Source organism: Gobius niger (genome assembly GCF_951799975.1).
Source record: "Gobius niger genome assembly, chromosome: 19".
Lineage (NCBI taxonomy): Eukaryota > Metazoa > Chordata > Actinopteri > Gobiiformes > Gobiidae > Gobius > Gobius niger.
In genome coordinates, this window is record NC_136870.1 from 29,691,264 (window position 1) to 29,716,725 (window position 25,462).

Consider the following 25,462-nt stretch of genomic DNA (forward strand, 5'->3'; position numbering starts at 1 on the left):
GGCCACCAGGGGCAGCAGAGTCCTGTTAAACTGAGGCCACCAGGGGCAGCAGAGTCCTGTTAAACTGAGGCCACCAGGGGCAGCAGAGTCCTGTTAAACTGAGGCCACCAGGGGCAGCAGAGTCCTGTTAAACCGAGGCCACCAGGGGCAGCAGAGTCCTGTTAAACTGAGGCCACCAGGGGGCAGCAGAGTCATGTTAAACCGAGGCCACCAGGGGCAGCAGAGTCATGTTAAACCGAGGCCACCAGGGGCAGCAGAGTCCTGTTAAACTGAGGCCACCAGGGGGCAGCACTTTAAGTGCTGTACATAACTTAACCCTAACCCTAATCTAACCCTAATCTAACCCTAACACAAACCTGTGAAGTTTGGGATGTGAAAATGCCGGGACCGTCTCCGTCCTGCTCGGATCCATCTGTGTTTAACGTTCACACAGAAACGTTAACATTAAACCTGGGACTGACTTTGGACCCGACTTTGACATTTAAGAAGCTCGTTAAGCTCCTGATTAAGACTCTTCATTTAAATGTTGTAAATTTCAGACCTTTATGACTCGTTTTTCCTCGGGCACAGACAGAGCCCGGAGTATTTGTTCCTCACGCAGAGGCCGGAGTATTTGTTCCTCACGCAGAGGCCGGAGTATTTGTTCCTCACACAGAGGCCGGAGTATTTGTTCCTCACGCAGAGGCCGGAGTATTTGTTCCTCACGCAGAGGCCGGAGTATTTGTTCCTCACACAGAGCCCGGAGTATTTGTTCCTCACACAGAGGCCGGAGTATTTGTTCCTCACACAGAGGCCGGAGTATTTGTTCCTCACACAGAGGCTGGAGTATTTGTTCCTCACACAGAGGCCGGAGTATTTGTTCCTCACACAGAGGCTGGAGTATTTGTTCCTCACACAGAGGCCGGAGTATTTGTTCCTCACACAGAGGCCGGAGTATTTGTTCCTCACACAGAGGCCGGAGTATTTGTTCCTCGGGTACAAACAGAGGCCGGAAGGTTTCGGACCGAAAACAAACACAAAGGACTTGAACGGTTTCTGTGTTTCTGAAACTCTTTCATCTGGAACATTTACATTTATATGTTCTTTAAAGCACACTGATGAATTTATCAGCTCGCTCCCTCGTGCACTCCCCTCGTGCACTCCCCTCGTGCGCGCCCCTCGTGCGCGCTCCTGCAGTATAATGGAGTGGCTGTGGAGTTATTAAGCTCCATGAGGCAGAAAATGTGATTGGGACAGATTTACAGCTCGCACTTTCACACACGGACCCCCCTCCTCACACACACACTCCCTCCTCCTCCTCCTCCTCCTCCTCCCCCTCCTCCCCCTCCCCCTCCTCCCCCTCCCCCTCCTCACACACTCCTCACATACCCTCACACACAGAGTCTCGCTGATTTAAAAGCTGCACCTCGACTCGACACTTCCTTCTGTCCCGACTCTTTCCCTGAGTTTAGTTCCTCTGGTTCAAAGCACTGACGGACCCGCACTGGCTCCCATTAAACCCTAACCCTCCCATTAAACCCTAACCCTCCCATTAAACCCTAACCCTCCCATTAAACCCTAACCCTCCCATTCAACCCTAACCCTCCCATTCAACCCTAACCCTCCCATTAAACCCTAACCCTCCCATTCAACCCTAACCCTCCCATTAAACCCTAACCCTCCCATTAAACCCTAACCCTCCCATTAAACCCTAACCCTCCCATTCAACCCTAACCCTCCCATTAAACCCTAACCCTCCCATTAAACCCTAACCCTCCCATTAAACCCTAACCCTCCCATTCAACCCTAACCCTCCCATTAAACCCTAACCCTCCCACTAAACCCTAACCCTCCCATTAAACCCTAACCCTCCCACTAAACCCTAACCCTCCCATTAAACCCTAACCCTCCCATTAAACCCTAACCCTCCCATTAAACCCTAACCCTCCCATTAAACCCTAACCCTCCCATTCAACCCTCCAGTTCAGATTCATCCCAGACTTTCAACCACCTGCTCTCTGTTGCAAACCTGCACTGCTAATAACATATATACTGACTATATACTGACTATATACTGACTATATACTGATATACTGACTATATACTGACTATATACTGACTATATACTGACTATATACTGACTACAACATATTCTGTTATCGTCAGTTTACTTTAGGGCTGCAACTAACGATTATTTTGGTAATCGATTAATCGACCGATTATTTTTACGATTAATCGATTAATCGCTTGGCTGTGAAAGGTGCATGGAAATTGTATTTTTTTCAATTTTTTATCACATAAGCTAAAGCGGCGCCGCTTGAGGACACGTGGATGGAGTAAACTTAAAGTAAACGTTTGTAGGAGGCTCTTTGTGCTAATTCTGCTTTGACTGGACGAGACAAAGACAGATATTTATGAAATTTATGATGTACAAAACACTGCAGACCCTCACTTTAAAAACAATGTAGGTTTTCATCCAAAATACATAATTGTCATGTCTTTTTTACTCAATTTTACTCTGTGTTCACTAGAAAACGATTAATCGATTACTGGAATAGTTGACAACTTTTTTAGTAATCGATTAGTTGTCGAGTAATCGATTAGTTGTTTCAGCCCTAGTTTACTTCATTATTTACTGTCCCCACAAAGGCCTCTGTAGTCACAGTATATAAGAACCACTGACTCTTTAATAGTGTTTTTTACATTTCCTGCTTCCTGAGTGTTTCTGAGCTGAATGTAGTAAATAAATAATAAAAGCTGATCTCGTCTCCAGTGTCAAGGAATGGGTGAAAAAACTAGGAAATTGTTTTGTGTGTTTAAAAATATGATTAATAAAAGGTGGAATAACTTGGGGGGAATTGGAAAAAGTGATGGGAAATAAGGAAAATGTAAATGTAACAAACAGGGAAATCAAGAAAAACAAGAGAAATTTAAAGAAAATGTATAAAATATATATATATATATATTTGAGCTGAAACAAAAGTAACTTCCTTTAATCCAGTCTCTGGACCAAAACCTGGATTTTCTTTCAATACTTTCATGTATTTGATGCCAGTAGAAGCTTGTCCTCAGTAACATGCAGTAATAAGCACTAAGTAGTAATACATGGTGTGAGTATTAAAAGTGTTTCAGTTTGAGGTTTGACTGAACGTTAATATGATCTGATAATTAAAACTCAGAGGCGATAATGAACCACTGAGTCCTCGCTTCCTCCCCCTCCTCCCCCTGGAATCTCCCGACACTTGCCGAGCCCCCCCCCTCGTCACCCCCCCCCCCTCGTCACCCCCCCCCCCCTCGTCACCCCCCCCTCGTCCCCCCCCCGTGACAGCCTGCGTTAAGTCCAAGTGTCTTAAACCGAACTCTTAAATGAAAGTGAAGTAAAGTCTGTTCTTCATTTGCTCTGACGTGAAGCAGCGGCTCTCGTCCAATCAGAACGCAGGGATTTATTAAACGCTCGTCTTCATTAGAGCCAAGAGACGATTCAGACTCAGACTCGGACCAGGTCCAGACTCAGACCAGGTCCAGACTCAGACTCAGACTCAGACCAGGTCCAGACTCAGACTCAGACTCAGACTCAGACTCAGACTCAGACTCAGACTCAGACTCAGACTCAGACTCAGACTCAGACCAGGTCCAGACTCAGACCAGGTCCAGACTCAGACTCAGACTCAGACTCAGACTCAGACTCAGACTCAGACTCAGACTCAGACTCAGACTCAGACCAGGTCCAGACTCAGACTCAGACTCAGACTCAGACTCAGACTCAGACTCAGACTCAGACTCAGACTCAGACTCAGACTCAGACTCAGACTCAGACCCACTGGTGATGAAATGTTTTCAAAGGATCATCAAAAAACACATAATGGAGCAAACGCAACACAAATCTTTTTCCATTTGCTTCCCAGCCCAGTGAGGGCGTTGATGATTCCAACTTAACTGCACTTAGTTTTCTCTCACTTTGAAACATAAAAAAATTACGCAAAAATACTATTTTTAAGGGGAGACACTACAGGCAAAACTCAATTTTTTTCAGTTTTCAGGTTTTGGGCCAGATTGGTCTCTGAACATTTAAACTTTCACCCGGAAACAGAAAACATGCCTAATCTTCACAATGACATGTTTAAATATTGCGCTGATTCAATGTTCCCCCATAGACTTATATGGGACAATGCAATTTCAAGGCCTTTTTCTCCAAACACATGTTTCTGTCATTGTGGCGACACTATGTCCACGTCAGTCGGACCTAAAGACTTCACATTTTCCAGCCTTGGACTGAACAAGATTTGGAAGATTTTTTCAGAGGGATTTTTTATTATTTAATCCCTTAAGCCCCATTTATTGAGTTTTGAATGTCAAAAAATAAGGCGAAAATTATTTTTTTTTACAAATTTTCCACTAAAAAACAGCTTATTATAAAACTAAACAAGAAATCCTAAATCCCCTGTGAGAAAGTCTTGGCAACTCATTCATCAATAAAATGAAACCACACATTTGAATGTAGCTCTGTCCATTATTCAGATTTCGTCGCCGAAAAGATGTGAAATTTGGGGCATTTTTAGGCATAAAACACCTTGTTCTGATATGAAAAGATAAAATGACAGAAAACTTGCCATGTATTTTCTTCTCACATTTATGCCAGTGATCGACAGCAACAGTTTCAAATTGAAATCTGTAAATATACATTTTTTCCTTGTTCACCTGCAGCGTCTCGCCTTAAATTTTTTATCTGCATTAAATACAATTTTGCCAAATATCTTGGCTCAGAAACTGGATGTGGACTTTTCTGTGAAGGCTGGATTCCCTCAGCCGACGAGTGCAGCAGGTCCGTATGGAGACAGGACGGTCACTAACATGGGCTCTCCTCAAGGGTCCGAACTATCACCATTGCTTTATATTCTCTACACCAATGGCTGCATTGGTGAAGTTTGCGGATGATACGGCCCTCGTCAGCCTGAACACGGGCCTGTCCTAAAGGAGTTCATCTCCTGGTGTGACGACTCCCATCTTCTATTGAACACAACAAAGACGAGGGAGCTGGAGTTCGGGCGAGAGTCCACACGCAGCCCGACCATCAGCAAAGGAGAAGTCATGGATTCTGTCTCTGAGCACAAGTATCTGGGTGTGATCTGACAAGTTAAAGTGGGACCATAATACAGATCACATCATAAAAAGGGTCAACAGAGACTATGTTTTATGAAGAAACTGGTGGATAGAACCATGTTGAAAATGACAGTGCTTTTGTGGAGAGTGCTCTGACTTTCTGTATCATCTGTTGGTTCGGGGCCATGACTGAGAAGCAAAAGAACTCTCTTAGGAAAACAGGTAAAGTCGCACGTTAAATCCTAGGCGTTCCTAAGGGTCTGCAGGACATTTATTCTGCGAGAGCTCTAGATAAAGCAGACACAATATTATCAAAACATCCTCTGTTTAGAGAGTTTGAGCTGCTCCCCTCAGGTCAAAGGTACAGGAGCCCCGCCCTGACTAAAAACAGGACCAGCCATTTTACAATTAAACAAAGAATATGAAGCAACCAACTGTGATTTGTCTTTTCTCTTCAGCACAGCTGGTCTGTCAGAGAAGGTTTTAAAGAATGTCATTAATGATATAAACATGATTTAAACTGAGGTTGACGGGCCGTGGTTTGTTCTTTGTATATCGTCAGTGTTTGGATCTGTCGGCCGTGGTCGTTGTTGTCCTTGAGTATTTCCACGGGGACAATAAATGTCTACGACTAAATCTCTACTACATTTTTCTCACACTGCACATTTTTGCTCCACAGTTTCCCATTTAGTCCAATTGTTCTTCCTCTGTTTGATCAAAAGTTTGCAAATCTTAAAGAATCGAATATGTGGTGTTTTTTTTCTGGGCAACTCGACCACGTCGGATTAGTAGTTATTGTAGTAGTAGTAGTATTTGCAGGTATAGTAGTTATAGTTATTGTAGTAGTAGTTGTAGTTACAGGTATAGTAGTTATAGTTATTGTAGTAGTAGTTGTAGTTACAGATATAGTAGTTATAGTTATTGTAGTAGTAGTAGTATTTGCAGGTATAGTAGTTATAGTTATTGTAGTAGTAGTTGTATTTGCAGGTATAGTAGTTATAGTTATTGTAGTAGTAGTTGTATTTGCAGGTATAGTAGTTATAGTTATTGTAGTAGTAGTTGTAGTTGCAGGTATAGTAGTTATAGTTATTGTAGTAGTAGTTGTAGTTACAGGTATAGTAGTTATAGTTATTGTAGTAGTAGTTGTATTTGCAGGTATAGTAGTTATAGTTATTGTAGTAGTTGTAGTTACAGGTATAGTAGTTATAGTTATTGTAGTAGTAGTTGTATTTGCAGGTATAGTAGTTATAGTTATTGTAGTAGTTGTAGTTACAGGTATAGTAGTTATAGTTATTGTAGTAGTAGTTGTATTTGCAGGTATAGTAGTTATAGTTATTGTAGTAGTTGTAGTTACAGATATAGTAGTTATAGTATCAGTAATATTTGTACCTGTCGATGATGACGGGGTCGGACGGCGTCTCGTTTCTGTTTCCGCAGCTCTTTTTGTCACAACAGCGACTAAAACAAAACAAGAGTCAGCTGCACGTTACCCACAATCCACCAGGAGAAACTCACTTTACCCACAATCCCTCAGGAGAAACTCACGTTACCCACAATCCCTCAGGAGAAACTCAAACCTGTTGCTTAGTTTTAGTTTCATTTGAGTCAAAATGAGTAAAATGAACATATTTGAGTCAATGAAATGAACTGTGATGAATGTGATTCTTTAGCTCAGAGACACTTTTATATCAGGCTCTGGGTCTGGACTTGTGATAAGGATTTAGAAAAGAAACATAAATGTGGATCAGAATCATAATAAACAATAATAACAGAATCATAATAAACAATAATAACAGAATCATAATATCATAATAACGTCAGGACTGGAGTTACCTGCACATGATCTCGTGAGTCAGCAGAACTCGACACATCTCGGGGTTTTTGTCCTGACCTTCGTAAATGATGGGCTTCAGACGAGGAAACAAAGGAAGAACAAACAAAGAGATGAGGAGAGAAGAGACGAGGAGAGAAGAGAGAGGAGAGAAGAGAAGAGAGAAGGAGAGAGAGGAGAGAGGAGAGAGGAGAGAAGAGAGAAGAGAGAAGGAGAGAGGAGACAAGGAGAGAAGGAGAGAAGAGAGAGGAGACAAGGAGAGAGGAGAGAGGAGAGAAGAGAGAGGAGAGAAGAGAGAAGAGACGAGGAGAGAAGAGAGAGGAGAGAGAGGAGACAAGGAGAGAAGAGAGAAGGAGAGAAGAGACGAGGAGAGAAGAGACAAGGAGAGAAGAGAGAAGAGAGAAGAGAGAAGGGACAAGGAGAGAAGAGAGAAGAGAGAGGAGAGAAGAGAGAGGAGACAAGGAGAGAAGAGAGACAAGGAGAGAAGAGAGAGGAGACGAGGAGAGAGAGGAGAGAAGAGAGAGGAGAGAGAGGAGAGAAGAGAGAAAAGAGAGGAGACATGGAGAGAAGAGAGACAAGGAGAGAAGAGAGAGGAGAGAAGGAGAGAAGGAGAGAAGAGACAAGGAGAGAGAGGAGACAAGGAGAGAAGAGAGAGGAGAGAAGGAGAGAAGGAGAGAAGAGAGAGGAGACAAGGAGAGAAGAGAGAAGGAGAGAAGAGAGAGGAGACAAGGAGAGAAGAGAGAAGAGAGAGGAGAGAAGAGAGAGGAGACAAGGAGAGAAGAGAGAAGGAGAGAAGAGAGAAGGGACAAGGAGAGAAGAGAGAAGAGAGAGGAGAGAAGAGAGAGGAGACAAGGAGAGAAGAGAGAAGGAGAGAAGAGAGAAGGGACAAGGAGAGAAGAGAGAAGAGAGAGGAGAGAAGAGAGAGGAGACAAGGAGAGAAGAGAGACAAGGAGAGAAGAGAGAGGAGACGAGGAGAGAGAGGAGAGAAGAGAGAGGAGAGAGAGGAGAGAAGAGAGAAAAGAGAGGAGACATGGAGAGAAGAGAGACAAGGAGAGAAGAGAGAGGAGAGAAGGAGAGAAGGAGAGAAGAGACAAGGAGAGAGAGGAGACAAGGAGAGAAGAGAGAGGAGAGAAGGAGAGAAGGAGAGAAGAGAGAGGAGACAAGGAGAGAAGAGAGAGGAGAGAAGAGAGAAGAGAGAGAAGAGAGAGGAGACAAGGAGAGAAGAGACAAGGAGAGAGAGGAGACAAGGAGAGAAGAGAGAGAAGAGAGAGGAGAGAGAGGAGAGAAGAGAGAGGAGACAAGGAGAGAAGAGACAAGGAGAGAAGAGACAAGGAGAGAAGAGACAAGGAGAGAAGAGACAAGGAGAGAAGAGACAAGGAGAGAAGAGACAAGGAGAGAGGAGACAAGGAGAGAAGAGACAAGGAGAGAAGAGACAAGGAGAGAAGAGACAAGGAGAGAGGAGACAAGGAGAGAAGAGAGAAGGAGAGAAGAGACAAGGAGAGAAGAGACAAGGAGAGAAGAGACAAGGAGAGAAGAGACAAGGAGAGAAGAGACAAGGAGAGAAGAGACAAGGAGAGAGGAGACAAGGAGAGAAGAGACAAGGAGAGAAGAGACAAGGAGAGAAGAGACGAGGAGAGAAGAGACAAGGAGAGAAGAGACAAGGAGAGAAGAGACAAGGAGAGAAGAGAGAGGAGACAAGGAGAGAAGAGACAAGGAGAGAAGAGAGAAGAGACAAGGAGAGAGGAGACAAGGAGAGAGGAGACAAGGAGAGAAGAGACAAGGAGAGAAGAGACAAGGAGAGAAGAGAGAAGAGACAAGGAGAGAGGAGACAAGGAGAGAGGAGACAAGGAGAGAAGAGACAAGGAGAGAAGAGACAAGGAGAGAAGAGACAAGGAGAGAAGAGAGAAGAGACAAGGAGAGAGGAGACAAGGAGAGAGGAGACAAGGAGAGAGGAGACAAGGAGAGAAGAGAGAAGGAGAGAAGAGAGAAGGAGAGAAGAGACAAGGAGAGAGGAGACAAGGAGAGAGGAGACAAGGAGAGAGGAGACAAGGAGAGAGGAGACAAGGAGAGAAGAGAGAAGGAGAGAAGAGACAAGGAGAGAAGAGACAAGGAGAGAAGAGACAAGGAGAGAAGAGACAAGGAGAGAAGAGACAAGGAGAGAAGAGACAAGGAGAGAGGAGACAAGGAGAGAAGAGACAAGGAGAGAAGAGACAAGGAGAGAAGAGACGAGGAGAGAAGAGACAAGGAGAGAAGAGACAAGGAGAGAAGAGACAAGGAGAGAAGAGAGAGGAGAGAAGAGACAAGGAGAGAAGAGACAAGGAGAGAAGAGAGAAGAGACAAGGAGAGAAGAGACAAGGAGAGAAGAGAGAAGAGACAAGGAGAGAGGAGACAAGGAGAGAGGAGACAAGGAGAGAAGAGACAAGGAGAGAAGAGACAAGGAGAGAAGAGACAAGGAGAGAAGAGAGAAGAGACAAGGAGAGAGGAGACAAGGAGAGAGGAGACGAGGAGAGAAGAGACAAGGAGAGAAGAGACAAGGAGAGAGGAGACAAGGAGAGAAGAGACAAGGAGAGAAGAGACAAGGAGAGAAGAGACAAGGAGAGAAGAGAGAAGAGACAAGGAGAGAAGAGACAAGGAGAGAAGAGAGAAGAGACAAGGAGAGAGGAGACAAGGAGAGAGGAGACAAGGAGAGAAGAGACAAAGAGAGAAGAGACAAGGAGAGAGGAGACAAGGAGAGAGGAGACAAGGAGAGAGGAGACAAGTTTATTAATGTGTCTGATCCTTCAGTCAAATCATTATTTATGTTTCCCAAAGCTCTTCTGAGGTTTTTGTAAAGTTCTATTGTTTCTATATTTGATCCACAGGTTTGTGAAAGTCTTGTTGATCCGAGTCGGGCGAATCCGCTGGACGTTTCTTTGGGATCTTTAGTTTGAGACACCGGTGCACAGGTGTTAGAAACCTGGTCTGAACCTGGTCTGAACCTGGTCTGAACCTGGTCTGAACCTGGTCTGAACCTGGTCTGAACCTGGTCTGAACCTGGTCTGAACCTGGTCTGAACCTGGTCTGAACCTGGTCTGAACCTGGTCTGAACCTGGTCTGAACCTGGCCTGAACCTGGTCTGACTCTGGTCTGAACCTGGTCTGAACCTGGTCTGAACCTGGTCTGAACCTGGTGTGAACCTGGTCTGAACCTGGTCTGAACCTGGTCTGAACCTGGTGTGAACCTGGTCTGAACCTGGTCTGAACCTGGTCTGAACCTGGTCTGAACCTGGTCTGAACCTGGTCTGAACCTGTCGCTCTGAAGTTCGTACCTGTTTGGTCATGGAGTCGATGAGACGCACGAACAGGTCCTGCTCCGTGCGCACGCCTGAAACACACACATTACAACACAATCACACAAACACATTATAACACGATCACACAAACAACACAATCACACAAACACATTATAACACAATCACACACACAACATCACACACAGACACATTATAACACAATCACACAGACACATTACAACACAATCACACAAACACATTATAACACAATCACACAAACACATTATAACACAATCACACACAAACATTACAACACAATCACACAAACACATTATAACACAATCACACACACACATTACAACACAATCACACAAACACATTATAACACAATCACACACACACATTACAACACAATCACACAGACACATTACAACACAATCACACACACAACATCACACACAAACACATTACAACACAATCACACAAACAACATCACACACAGACACAAACAACACAATCACACAAACAACACAATCACACAAACAACACAATCACACAAACAACATCACTACAATGTATGTCATTATTATGGAAGATATAAATATGTGGATTGTGTTGGTGAATGATCTGTAGATGTAAAGGATATGAATAAAACTGGCCTGAGCACTGAGCCCTGTGGTACTCCCTCACTGAGCCCTGTGGTACTCCCTCAGCAGACTGGCCTGAGCACTGAGCCCTGTGGTACTCCCTCACTGAGCCCTGTGGTACTCCCCCAGCAGACTGGCCTGAGCACTGAGCCCTGTGGTACTCCCCCAGCAGACTGGCCTGAGCCCTGTGGTACTCCCCCAGCAGACTGGCCTGAGCACTGAGCCCTGTGGTACTCCCCCAGCAGACTGGCCTGAGCCCTGTGGTACTCCCCCAGCAGACTGGCCTGAGCCCTGTGGTACTCCCCCAGCAGACTGCCCTGAGCCCTGTGGTACTCCCTCAGCAGACTGGCCTGAGCCCTGTGGTACTCCCTCAGCAGACTGGCCTGAGCCCTGTGGCACTCCCCCAGCAGACTGCCCTGAGCCCTGTGGTACTCCCTCAGCAGACTGGCCTGAGCCCTGTGGTACTCCCCCAGCAGACTGCCCTGAGCCCTGTGGTACTCCCTCAGCAGACTGGCCTGAGCCCTGTGGTACTCCCCCAGCAGACTGGCCTGAGCACTGAGCCCTGTGGTACTCCCCCAGCAGACTGGCCTGAGCCCTGTGGTACTCCCCCAGCAGACTGGCCTGAGCCCTGAGCCCTGTGGTACTCCCCCAGCAGACTGGCCTGAGCACTGAGCCCTGTGGTACTCCCTCACTGAGCCCTGTGGTACTCCCCCAGCAGACTGGCCTGAGCCCTGTGGTACTCCCCCAGCAGACTGGCCTGAGCCCTGTGGTACTCCCCCAGCAGACTGGCCTGAGCCCTGTGGTACTCCCCCAGCAGACTGGCCTGAGCCCTGTGGTACTCCCCCAGCAGACTGGCCTGAGCACTGAGCCCTGTGGTACTCCCCCAGCAGACTGGCCTGAGCCCTGTGGTACTCCCTCAGCAGACTGGCCTGAGCCCTGTGGTACTCCCCCAGCAGACTGGCCTGAGCCCTGTGGTACTCCCCCAGCAGACTGGCCTGAGCCCTGTGGTACTCCCTCAGCAGACTGGCCTGAGCCCTGTGGTACTCCCTCAGCAGACTGGCCTGAGCCCTGAGCCCTGTGGTACTCCCTCAGCAGACTGGCCTGAGCCCTGTGGTACTCCCCCAGCAGACTGGCCTGAGCACTGAGCCCTGTGGTACTCCCCCAGCAGACTGGCCTGAGCCCTGTGGTACTCCCTCAGCAGACTGGCCTGAGCACTGTGGTACTCCCTCAGCAGACTGGCCTGAGCCCTGTGGTACTCCCTCAGCAGACTGGCCTGAGCCCTGTGGTACTCCCCCAGCAGACTGGCCTGAGCCCTGTGGTACTCCCTCAGCAGACTGGCCTGAGCACTGAGCCCTGTGGTACTCCCCCAGCAGACTGGCCTGAGCCCTGTGGTACTCCCCCAGCAGACTGGCCTGAGCCCTGTGGTACTCCCCCAGCAGACTGGCCTGAGCCCTGTGGTACTCCCTCAGCAGACTGGCCTGAGCCCTGTGGTACTCCCCCAGCAGACTGGCCTGAGCACTGAGCCCTGTGGTACTCCCTCAGCAGACTGGCCTGAGCACTGAGCCCTGTGGTACTCCCCCAGCAGACTGGCCTGAGCCCTGTGGTACTCCCTCAGCAGACTGGCCTGAACACTGAGCCCTGTGGTACTCCCTCAGCAGACTGGCCTGAGCCCTGTGGTACTCCCTCAGCAGACTGGCCTGAGCACTGAGCCCTGTGGTACTCCCTCAGCAGACTGGCCTGAGCCCTGTGGTACTCCCCCAGCAGACTGGCCTGAGCCCTGTGGTACTCCCCCAGCAGACTGGCCTGAGCCCTGTGGTACTCCCCCAGCAGACTGGCCTGAGCCCTGTGGTACTCCCCCAGCAGACTGGCCTGAGCACTGAGCCCTGTGGTACTCCCCCAGCAGACTGGCCTGAGTCCTGTGGTACTCCCTCAGCAGACTGGCCTGAGCCCTGTGGTACTCCCTCAGCAGACTGGCCTGAGCACTGTGGTACTCCCCCAGCAGACTGGCCTGAGCACTGAGCCCTGTGGTACTCCCCCAGCAGACTGGCCTGAGTCCTGTGGTACTCCCTCAGCAGACTGGCCTGAGCCCTGTGGTACTCCCTCAGCAGACTGGCCTGAGCCCTGTGGTACTCCCCCAGCAGACTGGCCTGAGCCCTGTGGTACTCCCCCAGCAGACTGGCCTGAGCCCTGAGCCCTGTGGTACTCCCCCAGCAGACTGGCCTGAGCACTGAGCCCTGTGGTACTCCCTCAGCAGACTGGCCTGAGCACTGAGCCCTGTGGTACTCCCCCAGCAGACTGGCCTGAGCCCTGTGGTACTCCCCCAGCAGACTGGCCTGAGCCCTGTGGTACTCCCTCAGCAGACTGGCCTGAGCACTGAGCCCTGTGGTACTCCCCCAGCAGACTGGCCTGAGCACTGAGCCCTGTGGTACTCCCCCAGCAGACTGGCCTGAGCCCTGTGGTACTCCCCCAGCAGACTGGCCTGAGCCCTGTGGTACTCCCCCAGCAGACTGGCCTGAGCCCTGTGGTACTCCCTCAGCAGACTGGCCTGAGCACTGAGTCCTGTGGTACTCCCCCAGCAGACTGGCCTGAGCCCTGTGGTACTCCCCCAGCAGACTGGCCTGAGCCCTGTGGTACTCCCTCAGCAGACTGGCCTGAGCACTGAGCCCTGTGGTACTCCCCCAGCAGACTGGCCTGAGCACTGAGTCCTGTGGTACTCCCCCAGCAGACTGGCCTGAGCCCTGTGGTACTCCCCCAGCAGACTGGCCTGAGCCCTGTGGTACTCCCCCAGCAGACTGGCCTGAGCCCTGTGGTACTCCCTCAGCAGACTGGCCTGAGCCCTGTGGTACTCCCTCAGCAGACTGGCCTGAGCACTGAGCCCTGTGGTACTCCCCCAGCAGACTGGCCTGAGCACTGAGTCCTGTGGTACTCCCCCAGCAGACTGGCCTGAGCCCTGTGGTACTCCCTCAGCAGACTGGCCTGAGCCCTGTGGTACTCCCCCAGCAGACTGGCCTGAGCCCTGTGGTACTCCCTCAGCAGACTGGCCTGAGCACTGTGGTACTCCCCCAGCAGACTGGCCTGAGCCCTGTGGTACTCCCCCAGCAGACTGGCCTGAGCCCTGTGGTACTCCCCCAGCAGACTGGCCTGAGCCCTGTGGTACTCCCTCAGCAGACTGGCCTGAGCCCTGTGGTACTCCCCCAGCAGACTGGCCTGAGCACTGAGCCCTGTGGTACTCCCCCAGCAGACTGGCCTGAGCCCTGTGGTACTCCCTCAGCAGACTGGCCTGAGCCCTGTGGTACTCCCCCAGCAGACTGGCCTGAGCACTGTGGTACTCCCTCAGCAGACTGGCCTGAACCCTGTGGTACTCCCCCAGCAGACTGGCCTGAGCCCTGTGGTACTCCCTCAGCAGACTGGCCTGAGCCCTGTGGTACTCCCCCAGCAGACTGGCCTGAGCACTGTGGTACTCCCTCAGCAGACTGGCCTGAACCCTGTGGTACTCCCCCAGCAGACTGGCCTGAGCACTGAGCCCTGTGGTACTCCCCCAGCAGACTGGCCTGAGCCCTGAGCCCTGTGGTACTCCCTCAGCAGACTGGCCTGAGCACTGAGCCCTGTGGTACTCCCCCAGCAGACTGGCCTGAGCCCTGTGGTACTCCCCCACTGAGCCCTGTGGTACTCCCTCACTGAGCCCTGTGGTACTCCCCCAGCAGACTGGCCTGAACACTGAGCCCTGTGGTACTCCCCCAGCAGACTGGCCTGAGCCCTGTGGTACTCCCCCACTGAGCCCTGTGGTACTCCCTCACTGAGCCCTGTGGTACTCCCTCACTGAGCCCTGTGGTACTCCCCCAGCAGACTGGCCTGAGCACTGAGCCCTGTGGTACTCCCCCAGCAGACTGGCCTGAGCCCTGTGGTACTCCCCCACTGAGCCCTGTGGTACTCCCTCACTGAGCCCTGTGGTACTCCCCCAGCAGACTGGCCTGAGCCCTGAGCCCTGTGGTACTCCCTCAGCAGACTGGCCTGAGCCCTGAGCCCTGTGGTACTCCCTCAGCAGACTGGCCTGAGCCCTGAGCCCTGTGGTACTCCCTCAGCAGACTGGCCTGAGCCCTGTGGTACTCCCCCAGCAGATTGGCCTGAGCCCTGAGCCCTGTGGTACTCCCCCAGCAGACTGGCCTGAGCCCTGTGGTACTCCCCCAGCAGACTGGCCTAAGCACTGAGCCCTGTGGTACTCCCTCAGCAGACTGGCCTGAGCCCTGTGGTACTCCCTCAGCAGACTGGCCTGAGCCCTGTGGTACTCCCCCAGCAGACTGGCCTGAACACTGAGCCCTGTGGTACTCCCCCAGCAGACTGGCCTGAGCCCTGTGGTACTCCCTCAGCAGACTGGCCTGAGCACTGAGCCCTGTGGTACTCCCCCAGCAGACTGGCCTGAGCACTGAGCCCTGTGGTACTCCCTCAGCAGACTGGCCTGAGCCCTGTGGTACTCCCTCAGCAGACTGGCCTGAGCACTGAGCCCTGTGGTACTCCCCCAGCAGACTGGCCTGAGCACTGTGGTACTCCCCCAGCAGACTGGCCTGAGCTCTGTGGTACTCCCCCAGCAGACTGGCCTGAGCCCTGTGGTACTCCCCCAGCAGACTGGCCTGAGTACTGAGCCCTGTGGTACTCCCTCAGCAGACTGGCCTGAGCACTGTGGTACTCCCTCAGCAGACTGGCCTGAGCCCTGTGGTACTCCCCCAGCAGACTGGCCTGAGCCCTGTGGTACTCCCCCAGCAGACTGGCCTGAGCCCTGTGGTACTCCCTCAGCAGACTGGCCTGAGCCCTGTGGTACTCCCTCAGCAGACTGGCCTGAGCCCTGTGGTACTCCCCCAGCAGACTGGCCTGAGCCCTGTGGTACTCCCTCACTGAGCCCTGTGGTACTCCCCCAGCAGACTGGCCTGAGCCCTGTGGTACTCCCTCAGCAGACTGGCCTGAGCACTGAGCCCTGTGGTACTCCCTCAGCAGACTGGCCTGAGCCCTGTGGTACTCCCCCAGCAGACTGGCCTGAGCACTGAGCCCTGTGGTACTCCCTCAGCAGACTGGCCTGAGCCCTGTGGTACTCCCCCAGCAGACTGGCCTGAGCCCTGTGGTACTCCCTCAGCAGACTGGCCTGAGCCCTGTGGTACTCCCCCTGCAGACTGGCCTGAGCACTGAGCCCTGTGGTACTCCCTCAGCAGACTGGCCTGAGCACTGAGCCCTGTGGTACTCCCCCAGCAGACTGGCCTGAGCACTGAGCCCTGTGGTACTCCCCCAGCAGACTGGCCTGAGCCCTGTGGTACTCCCCCAGCAGACTGGCCTGAGCCCTGTGGTACTCCCTCAGCAGACTGGCCTGAGCCCTGTGGTACTCCCCCTGCAGACTGGCCTGAGCACTGAGCCCTGTGGTACTCCCTCAGCAGACTGGCCTGAGCACTGAGCCCTGTGGTACTCCCTCAGCAGACTGGCCTGAGCCCTGTGGTACTCCCTCAGCAGACTGGCCTGAGCCCTGTGGTACTCCCCCAGCAGACTGGCCTGAGCCCTGAGCCCTGTGGTACTCCCCCAGCAGACTGGCCTGAGCACTGAGCCCTGTGGTACTCCCTCAGCAGACTGGCCTGAGCACTGAGCCCTGTGGTACTCCCCCAGCAGACTGGCCTGAGCCCTGTGGTACTCCCCCAGCAGACTGGCCTGAGCACTGAGCCCTGTGGTACTCCCCCAGCAGACTGGCCTGAGCCCTGTGGTACTCCCCCAGCAGACTGGCCTGAGCACTGAGCCCTGTGGTACTCCCTCAGCAGACTGGCCTGAGCCCTGTGGTACTCCCTCAGCAGACTGGCCTGAGCCCTGTGGTACTCCCCCAGCAGACTGGCCTGAGCACTGAGCCCTGTGGTACTCCCCCAGCAGACTGGCCTGAGCCCTGTGGTACTCCCCCAGCAGACTGGCCTGAGCACTGAGCCCTGTGGTACTCCCTCAGCAGACTGGCCTGAGCACTGAGCACTGTGGTACTCCCTCAGCAGACTGGCCTGAGCCCTGTGGTACTCCCCCAGCAGACTGGCCTGAGCACTGAGCCCTGTGGTACTCCCTCAGCAGACTGGCCTGAGCCCTGTGGTACTCCCTCAGCAGACTGGCCTGAGCCCTGTGGTACTCCCCCAGCAGACTGGCCTGAGCCCTGTGGTACTCCCTCAGCAGACTGGCCTGAGCCCTGTGGTACTCCCCCAGCAGACTGGCCTGAGCCCTGTGGTACTCCCTCAGCAGACTGGCCTGAGCCCTGTGGTACTCCCCCAGCAGACTGGCCTGAGCCCTGTGGTACTCCCCCAGCAGACTGGCCTGAGCACTGTGGTACTCCCTCAGCAGACTGGCCTGAGCACTGTGGTACTCCCCCAGCAGACTGGCCTGAGCACTGTGGTACTCCCCCAGCAGACTGGCCTGAGCCCTGTGGTACTCCCCCAGCAGACTGGCCTGAGCCCTGTGGTACTCCCTCAGCAGACTGGCCTGAGCACTGTGGTACTCCCCCAGCAGACTGGCCTGAGCCCTGTGGTACTCCCCCAGCAGACTGGCCTGAGCCCTGTGGTACTCCCTCAGCAGACTGGCCTGAGCCCTGTGGTACTCCCCCAGCAGACTGGCCTGAGCCCTGTGGTACTCCCCCAGCAGACTGGCCTGAGCCCTGTGGTACTCCCCCAGCAGACTGGCCTGAGCCCTGTGGTACTCCCTCAGCAGACTGGCCTGAGCCCTGTGGTACTCCCTCAGCAGACTGGCCTGAGCACTGAGCCCTGTGGTACTCCCCCAGCAGACTGGCCTGAGCACTGAGCCCTGTGGTACTCCCTCAGCAGACTGGCCTGAGCACTGTGGTACTCCCCCAGCAGACTGGCCTGAGCACTGAGCCCTGTGGTACTCCCCCAGCAGACTGGCCTGAGCACTGTGGTACTCCCTCAGCAGACTGGCCTGAGCACTGAGCCCTGTGGTACTCCCCCAGCAGACTGGCCTGAGCCCTGTGGTACTCCCCCAGCAGACTGGCCTGAGCCCTGTGGTACTCCCCCAGCAGACTGGCCTGAGCCCTGTGGTACTCCCCCAGCAGACTGGCCTGAGCACTGTGGTACTCCCTCAGCAGACTGGCCTGAGCACTGAGCCCTGTGGTACTCCCTCAGCAGACTGGCCTGAGCCCTGTGGTACTCCCCCAGCAGACTGGCCTGAGCCCTGTGGTACTCCCCCAGCAGACTGGCCTGAGCCCTGTGGTACTCCCCCAGCAGACTGGCCTGAGCACTGAGCCCTGTGGTACTCCCCCAGCAGACTGGCCTGAGCACTGTGGTACTCCCTCAGCAGACTGGCCTGAGCACTGAGCCCTGTGGTACTCCCTCAGCAGACTGGCCTGAGCCCTGTGGTACTCCCTCAGCAGACTGGCCTGAGCCCTGTGGTACTCCCTCAGCAGACTGGCCTGAGCACTGAGCCCTGTGGTACTCCCTCAGCAGACTGGCCTGAGCACTGAGCCCTGTGGTACTCCCCCAGCAGACTGGCCTGAGCACTGAGCCCTGTGGTACTCCCTCAGCAGACTGGCCTGAGCCCTGTGGTACTCCCTCAGCAGACTGGCCTGAGCCCTGTGGTACTCCCTCAGCAGACTGGCCTGAGCCCTGTGGTACTCCCTCACTGAGCCCTGTGGTACTCCCTCACTGAGCCCTGTGGCACTCCCTCAGCAGACTGGCCTGAGCCCTGTGGTACTCCCTCAGCAGACTTCTGAACACTGAGCCCTGTGGTACTCCCCCAGCAGACTGGCCTGAGCCCTGTGGTACTCCCCCAGCAGACTGGCCTGAGCACTGAGCCCTGAGGTACTCCCTCAGCAGACTGGCCTGAGCACTGAGCCCTGAGGTACTCCCCCAGCAGACTTCTGAACACGTACAGCTGCTGGTTTACAGGAACAAACTGTTACGTCTCAAATAAAAACGATTTAAAACAAGAGAAGTCTATGTCGCGTTCGAACCTGAATAATCGTCTTCATGGAAACATCTTTGTGTGAAATGAAACTGGAGGAAAACCTTTGTTTTGAGCCGTTTTTGTAAAATCTCTAAGTTCATGAATCAGCTTCATGTGTTATTAAATAAAAATCAAATCTAATCGAAAATCGAGTTCAATCAATATGAGAAAAAAATCATGATTATTTTTATTTCTGTATCGCCCAGACTTAACGTAGAAACGCTTTTGTTTCATGTTTGACCTGAATCAGTGACCTGTAAATACATGGATATTAATGCAGATGTTCAGATTATTATATTTATTATATCGGGAAGATACTGTTAGATCAGTAGTAGTAGATGGATAGATGTAAATATGTAAATATGTAGAAGTATAAATATGAGGTACCGTTGCTGTAGAGCAGCTGGAGTCTGTAGTGGATGCCGTTGTTGGTCTTTTCTCCGGTCACTTCCTGAAACACATTTAAATCATGAATATTAATAACACAACACCACAAATAACACAACACCACAAATAACACAACACCACAAATAACACAACACCACAAATAACACAACACCACAAATAACACAACACCACAAATAACACAACACCACAAATAACACAACACCACAAATAACACAACACCACAAATAACACAAATATAATGAAAATACAGACTGAGTTTTGTTCATAATAATCTTGGCACTGAGTCCTTCTCGATGAAGGCGCAGTAGGCCGTAGTACTGCAGTATTTGGAGTATTCGTACCTTGTCCTTCTCGATGAAGGCGCAGTAGTACTGCAGTATTTGGAGTATTCGTACCTTGTCCTTCTCGATGAAGGCGCAGTAGGCCGTAGTACTGCAGTATTTGGAGTATTCATACCTTGTCCTTCTCGATGAAGGCGCAGTAGGCCGTAGTACTGCTGTATTTGGAGTATTCGTACCTTGTCCTTCTCGATGAAGGCGCAGTAGGCCGTAGTACTGCTGTATTTGGAGTATTCGTACCTTGTCCTTCTCGATGAAGGCGCAGTAGGCCGTAGTACTGCAGTATTTGGAGTATACGTACCTTGTCCTTCTCGATGAAGGCGCAGTAGGCCGTAGTACTGCAGTATTTGGAGTATTCGTACCTTGTCCTTCTCGATGAAGGCGCAGTAGTACTGCAGTATTTGGAGTATTCGTACCTTGTCCTTCTCGATGAAGGCGCAGTAGGCCGTAGTACTGCTGTATTTGGAGTATTCGTACCTTGTCCTTCTCGATGAAGGCGCAGTAGGCCGTAGTACTGCTGTATTTGGAGTATTCGTACCTTGTCCTTCTCGATGAAGGCGCAGTAGGCCGTAGTACTGCTGTATTTGGAGTATTCGTACCTTGTCCTTCTCGATGAAGGCGCAGTAGGCCGTAGTACTGCAGTATTTGGAGTATTCGTACCTTGTCCTTCTCGATGAAGGCGTAGTAGGCCGTAGTACTGCTGTATTTGGAGTATTCGTACCTTGTCCTTCTCGATGAAGGCGCAGTAGGCCGTAGTACTGCTGTATTTGGAGTATTCGTACCTTGTCCTTCTCGATGAAGGCGCAGTAGGCCGTAGTACTGCTGTATTTGGAGTATTCGCACCTTGTCCTTCTCGATGAAGGCGCAGTAGGCCGTAGTACTGCTGTATTTGGAGTATTCGTACCTTGTCCTTCTCGATGAAGGCGCAGTAGGCCGTAGTACTGCTGTATTTGGAGTATTCGTACCTTGTCCTTCTCGATGAAGGCGCAGTAGGCCGTAGTACTGCAGTATTTGGAGTATTCGTACCTTGTCCTTCTCGATGAAGGCGCAGTAGGCCGTAGTACTGCAGTATTTGGAGTATTCGTACCTTGTCCTTCTCGATGAAGGCGCAGTAGGCCGTAGTACTGCAGTATTTGGAGTATTCGTACCTTGTCCTTCTCGATGAAGGCGCAGTAGGCCGTAGTACTGCAGTATTTGGAGTATTCGTACCTTGTCCTTCTCGATGAAGGCGCAGTAGGCCGTAGTACTGCAGTATTTGGAGTATTCGTACCTTGTCCTTCTCGATGAAGGCGCAGTAGGCCGTAGTACTGCAGTATTTGGAGTATTCGTACCTTGTCCTTCTCGATGAAGGCGCAGTAGGCAATAGTACTGCTGTATTTGAAGTATTCGTACCTTGTCCTTCTCGATGAAGGCGCAGTAGGCCGTAGTACTGCAGTATTTGGAGTATTCGTACCTTGTCCTTCTCGATGAAGGCGCAGTAGGCCGTAGTACTGCAGTATTTGGAGTATTCGTACCTTGTCCTTCTCGATGAAGGCGCAGTAGGCCGTAGTACTGCAGTATTTGAAGTATTCGTACCTTGTCCTTCTCGATGAAGGCGCAGTAGGCCGTAGTACTGCAGTATTTGGAGTATTCGTACCTTGTCCTTCTCGATGAAGGCGCAGTAGGCCGTAGTACTGCAGTATTTGGAGTATTCGTACCTTGTCCTTCTCGATGAAGGCGCAGTAGGCCGTAGTACTGCAGTATTTGGAGTATTCGTACCTTGTCCTTCTCGATGAAGGCGCAGTAGGCCGTAGTACTGCAGTATTTGGAGTATTCGTACCTTGTCCTTCTCGATGAAGGCGCAGTAGTACTGCAGTATTTGGAGTATTCGTACCTTGTCCTTCTCGATGAAGGCGCAGTAGGCTGTAGTACTGCAGTATTTGGAGTATTCGTACCTTGTCCTTCTCGATGAAGGCGCAGTAGGCCGTAGTACTGCAGTATTTGGAGTATTTGTACCTTGTCCTTCTCGATGAAGGCGCAGTAGGCCGTAGTACTGCAGTATTTGGAGTATTCGTACCTTGTCCTTCTCGATGAAGGCGCAGTAGGCCGTAGTACTGCAGTATTTGGAGTATTCGTACCTTGTCCTTCTCGATGAAGGCGCAGTAGGCCGTAGTACTGCAGTATTTGGAGTATTCGTACCTTGTCCTTCTCGATGAAGGCGCAGTAGTACTGCAGTATTTGGAGTATTCGTACCTTGTCCTTCTCGATGAAGGCGCAGTAGGCCGTAGTACTGCTGTATTTGGAGTATTCGTACCTTGTCCTTCTCGATGAAGGCGCAGTAGGCCGTAGTACTGCTGTATTTGGAGTATTCGTACCTTGTCCTTCTCGATGAAGGCGCAGTAGTACTGCTGTATTTGGAGTATTCGTACCTTGTCCTTCTCGATGAAGGCGCAGTAGGCCGTAGTACTGCAGTATTTGGAGTATTCGTACCTTGTCCTTCTCGATGAAGGCGCAGTAGTACTGCAGTATTTGGAGTATTCGTACCTTGTCCTTCTCGATGAAGGCGCAGTAGGCCGTAGTACTGCTGTATTTGGAGTATTCGTACCTTGTCCTTCTCGATGAAGGCGCAGTAGGCCGTAGTACTGCAGTATTTGGAGTATTCGTACCTTGTCCTTCTCGATGAAGGCGCAGTAGGCCGTAGTACTGCAGTATTTGAAGTATTCGTACCTTGTCCTTCTCGATGAAGGCGCAGTAGGCCGTAGTACTGCAGTATTTGGAGTATTTGTACCTTGTCCTTCTCGATGAAGGCGCAGTAGGCCGTAGTACTGCAGTATTTGGAGTATTTGTACCTTGTCCTTCTCGATGAAGGCGCAGTAGGCCGTAGTACTGCAGTATTTGGAGTATTCGTACCTTGTCCTTCTCGATGAAGGCGCAGTAGGCCGTAGTACTGCAGTATTTGGAGTATTCGTACCTTGTCCTTCTCGATGAAGGCGCAGTAGTACTGCAGTATTTGGAGTATTCGTACCTTGTCCTTCTCGATGAAGGCGCAGTAGGCCGTAGTACTGCTGTATTTGGAGTATTCGTACCTTGTCCTTCTCGATGAAGGCGCAGTAGGCCGTAGTACTGCAGTATTTGAAGTATTCGTACCTTGTCCTTCTCGATGAAGGCGCAGTAGGCCGTAGTACTGCAGTATTTGGAGTATTTGTACCTTGTCCTTCTCGATGAAGGCGCAGTAGGCCGTAGTACTGCAGTATTTGGAGTATTTGTACCTTGTCCTTCTCGATGAAGGCGCAGTAGGCCGTAGTACTGCAGTATTTGGAGTATTCGTACCTTGTCCTTCTCGATGAAGGCGCAGTAGGCCGTAGTACTGCAGTATTTGGAGTATTCGTACCTTGTCCTTCTCGATGAAGGCGCAGTAGTACTGCAGTATTTGGAGTATTCGTACCTTGTCCTTCTCGATGAAGGCGCAGTAGGCCGTAGTACTGCTGTATTTGGAGTATTCGTACCTTGTCCTTCTCGATGAAGGCGCAGTAGGCCGTAGTACTGCAGTATTTGGAGTATTCGTACCTTGTCCTTCTCGATGAAGGCGCAGTAGGCCGTAGTACTGCAGTATTTGAAGTATCCGTACCTTGTCCTTCTCGATGAAGGCGCAGTAGGCCGTAGTACTGCAGTATTTGGAGTATTTGTACCTTGTCCTTCTCGATGAAGGCGCAGTAGGCCGTAGTACTGCAGTATTTGGAGTATTTGTACCTTGTCCTTCTCGATGAAGGCGCAGTAGGCCGTAGTACTGCAGTATTTGGAGTATTCGTACCTTGTCCTTCTCGATGAAGGCGCAGTAGGCCGTAGTACTGCAGTATTTGGAGTATTCGTACCTTGTCCTTCTCGATGAAGGCGCAGTAGTACTGCAGTATTTGGAGTATTCGTACCTTGTCCTTCTCGATGAAGGCGCAGTAGGCCGTAGTACCTGCTGTATTTGGAGTATTCGTACCTTGTCCTTCTCGATGAAGGCGCAGTAGGCCGTAGTACTGCAGTATTTGGAGTATTCGTACCTTGTCCTTCTCGATGAATGCGCAGTAGGCCGTAGTACTGCAGTATTTGAAGTATTCGTACCTTGTCCTTCTCGATGAAGGCGCAGTAGGCCGTAGTACTGCAGTATTTGGAGTATTCGTACCTTGTCCTTCTCGATGAAGGCGCAGTAGGCCGTAGTACTGCAGTATTTGGAGTATTCGTACCTTGTCCTTCTCGATGAAGGCGCAGTAGGCCGTAGTACTACAGTATTTGGAGTATTCGTACCTTGTCCTTCTCGATGAAGGCGCAGTAGGCCGTAGTACTGCAGTATTTGGAGTATTCGTACCTTGTCCTTCTCGATGAAGGCGCAGTAGGCCGTAGTACTGCAGTATTTGGAGTATTCGTACCTTGTCCTTCTCGATGAAGGCGCAGTAGGCCGTAGTACTGCTGTATTTGGAGTATTCGTACCTTGTCCTTCTCGATGAAGGCGCAGTAGGCCGTAGTACTGCAGTATTTGGAGTATTCGTACCTTGTCCTTCTCGATGAAGGCGCAGTAGGCCGTAGTACTGCAGTATTTGGAGTATTCGTACCTTGTCCTTCTCGATGAAGGCGCAGTAGGCCGTAGTACTGCAGTATTTGGAGTATTCGTACCTTGTCCTTCTCGATGAAGGCGCAGTAGGCCGTAGTACTGCAGTATTTGGAGTATTCGTACCTTGTCCTTCTCGATGAAGGCGCAGTAGGCTGTAGTACTGCAGTATTTGGAGTATTCGTACCTTGTCCTTCTCGATGAAGGCGCAGTAGGCCGTAGTAGTGCAGTATTTGGAGTATTTGTACCTTGTCCTTCTCGATGAAGGCGCAGTAGGCTGTAGTACTGCAGTATTTGGAGTATTCGTACCTTGTCCTTCTCGATGAAGGCGCAGTAGGCCGTAGTACTGCAGTATTTGAAGTATTCGTACCTTGTCCTTCTCGATGAAGGCGCAGTAGGCCGTAGTACTGCTGTATTTGGAGTATTCGTACCTTGTCCTTCTCGATGAAGGCGCAGTAGGCCGTAGTACTGCAGTATTTGGAGTATTCGTACCTTGTCCTTCTCGATGAAGGCGCAGTAGGCCGTAGTACTGCAGTATTTGGAGTATTCGTACCTTGTCCTTCTCGATGAAGGCGCAGTAGGCCGTAGTACTGCAGTATTTGGAGTATTCGTACCTTGTCCTTCTCGATGAAGGCGCAGTAGGCCGTAGTACTGCAGTATTTGGAGTATTCGTACCTTGTCCTTCTCGATGAAGGCGCAGTAGGCCGTAGCACTGCAGTATTTGGAGTATTCGTACCTTGTCCTTCTCGATGAAGGCGCAGTAGGCCGTAGTACTGCAGTATTTGGAGTATTCGTACCTTGTCCTTCTCGATGAAGGCGCAGTAGGCCGTAGCACTGCAGTATTTGGAGTATTCGTACCTTGTCCTTCTCGATGAAGGCGCAGTAGGCCGTAGTACTGCAGTATTTGGAGTATTCGTACCTTGTCCTTCTCGATGAAGGCGCAGTAGGCCGTAGTACTGCAGTATTTGGAGTATTCGTACCTTGTCCTTCTCGATGAAGGCGCAGTAGGCCGTAGTACTGCTGTATTTGGAGTATTCGTACCTTGTCCTTCTCGATGAAGGCGCAGTAGGCCGTAGTACTGCTGTATTTGGAGTATTCGTACCTTGTCCTTCTCGATGAAGGCCCAGTAGGCCGTAGTACTGCAGTATTTGGAGTATTCGTACCTTGTCCTTCTCGATGAAGGCGCAGTAGGCTGTAGTACTGCAGTATTTGGAGTATTCGTACCTTGTCCTTCTCGATGAAGGCGCAGTAGGCCGTAGTAGTGCAGTATTTGGAGTATTAGTACCTTGTCCTTCTCGATGAAGGCGCAGTAGGCTGTAGTACTGCAGTATTTGGAGTATTCGTACCTTGTCCTTC

The 25,462-nt window shown here is 51.1% G+C and overlaps 1 protein-coding gene across 2 annotated transcripts in view; it reads right to left on the reverse strand.

Moving 5' to 3' along the window:
* The window catches only part of LOC306978221 (transcription factor COE3-like), a 72,724-nt gene that overhangs the window by 39,870 nt on the left and 7,392 nt on the right, over positions 1-25,462 (reverse strand). For both annotated transcript variants that reach the window (XM_079576747.1, XM_079576746.1), the window contains exons 3-6: positions 19,175-19,238; positions 10,218-10,273; positions 6,913-6,986; positions 6,469-6,537 (exon numbers count right to left, since the gene is read on the reverse strand). In XM_079576747.1, coding sequence (XP_079432873.1) covers positions 6,469-6,537; positions 6,913-6,986; positions 10,218-10,273; positions 19,175-19,238 — 263 coding nt within the window. The remainder of the gene's footprint in view (positions 1-6,468; positions 6,538-6,912; positions 6,987-10,217; positions 10,274-19,174; positions 19,239-25,462) is intronic.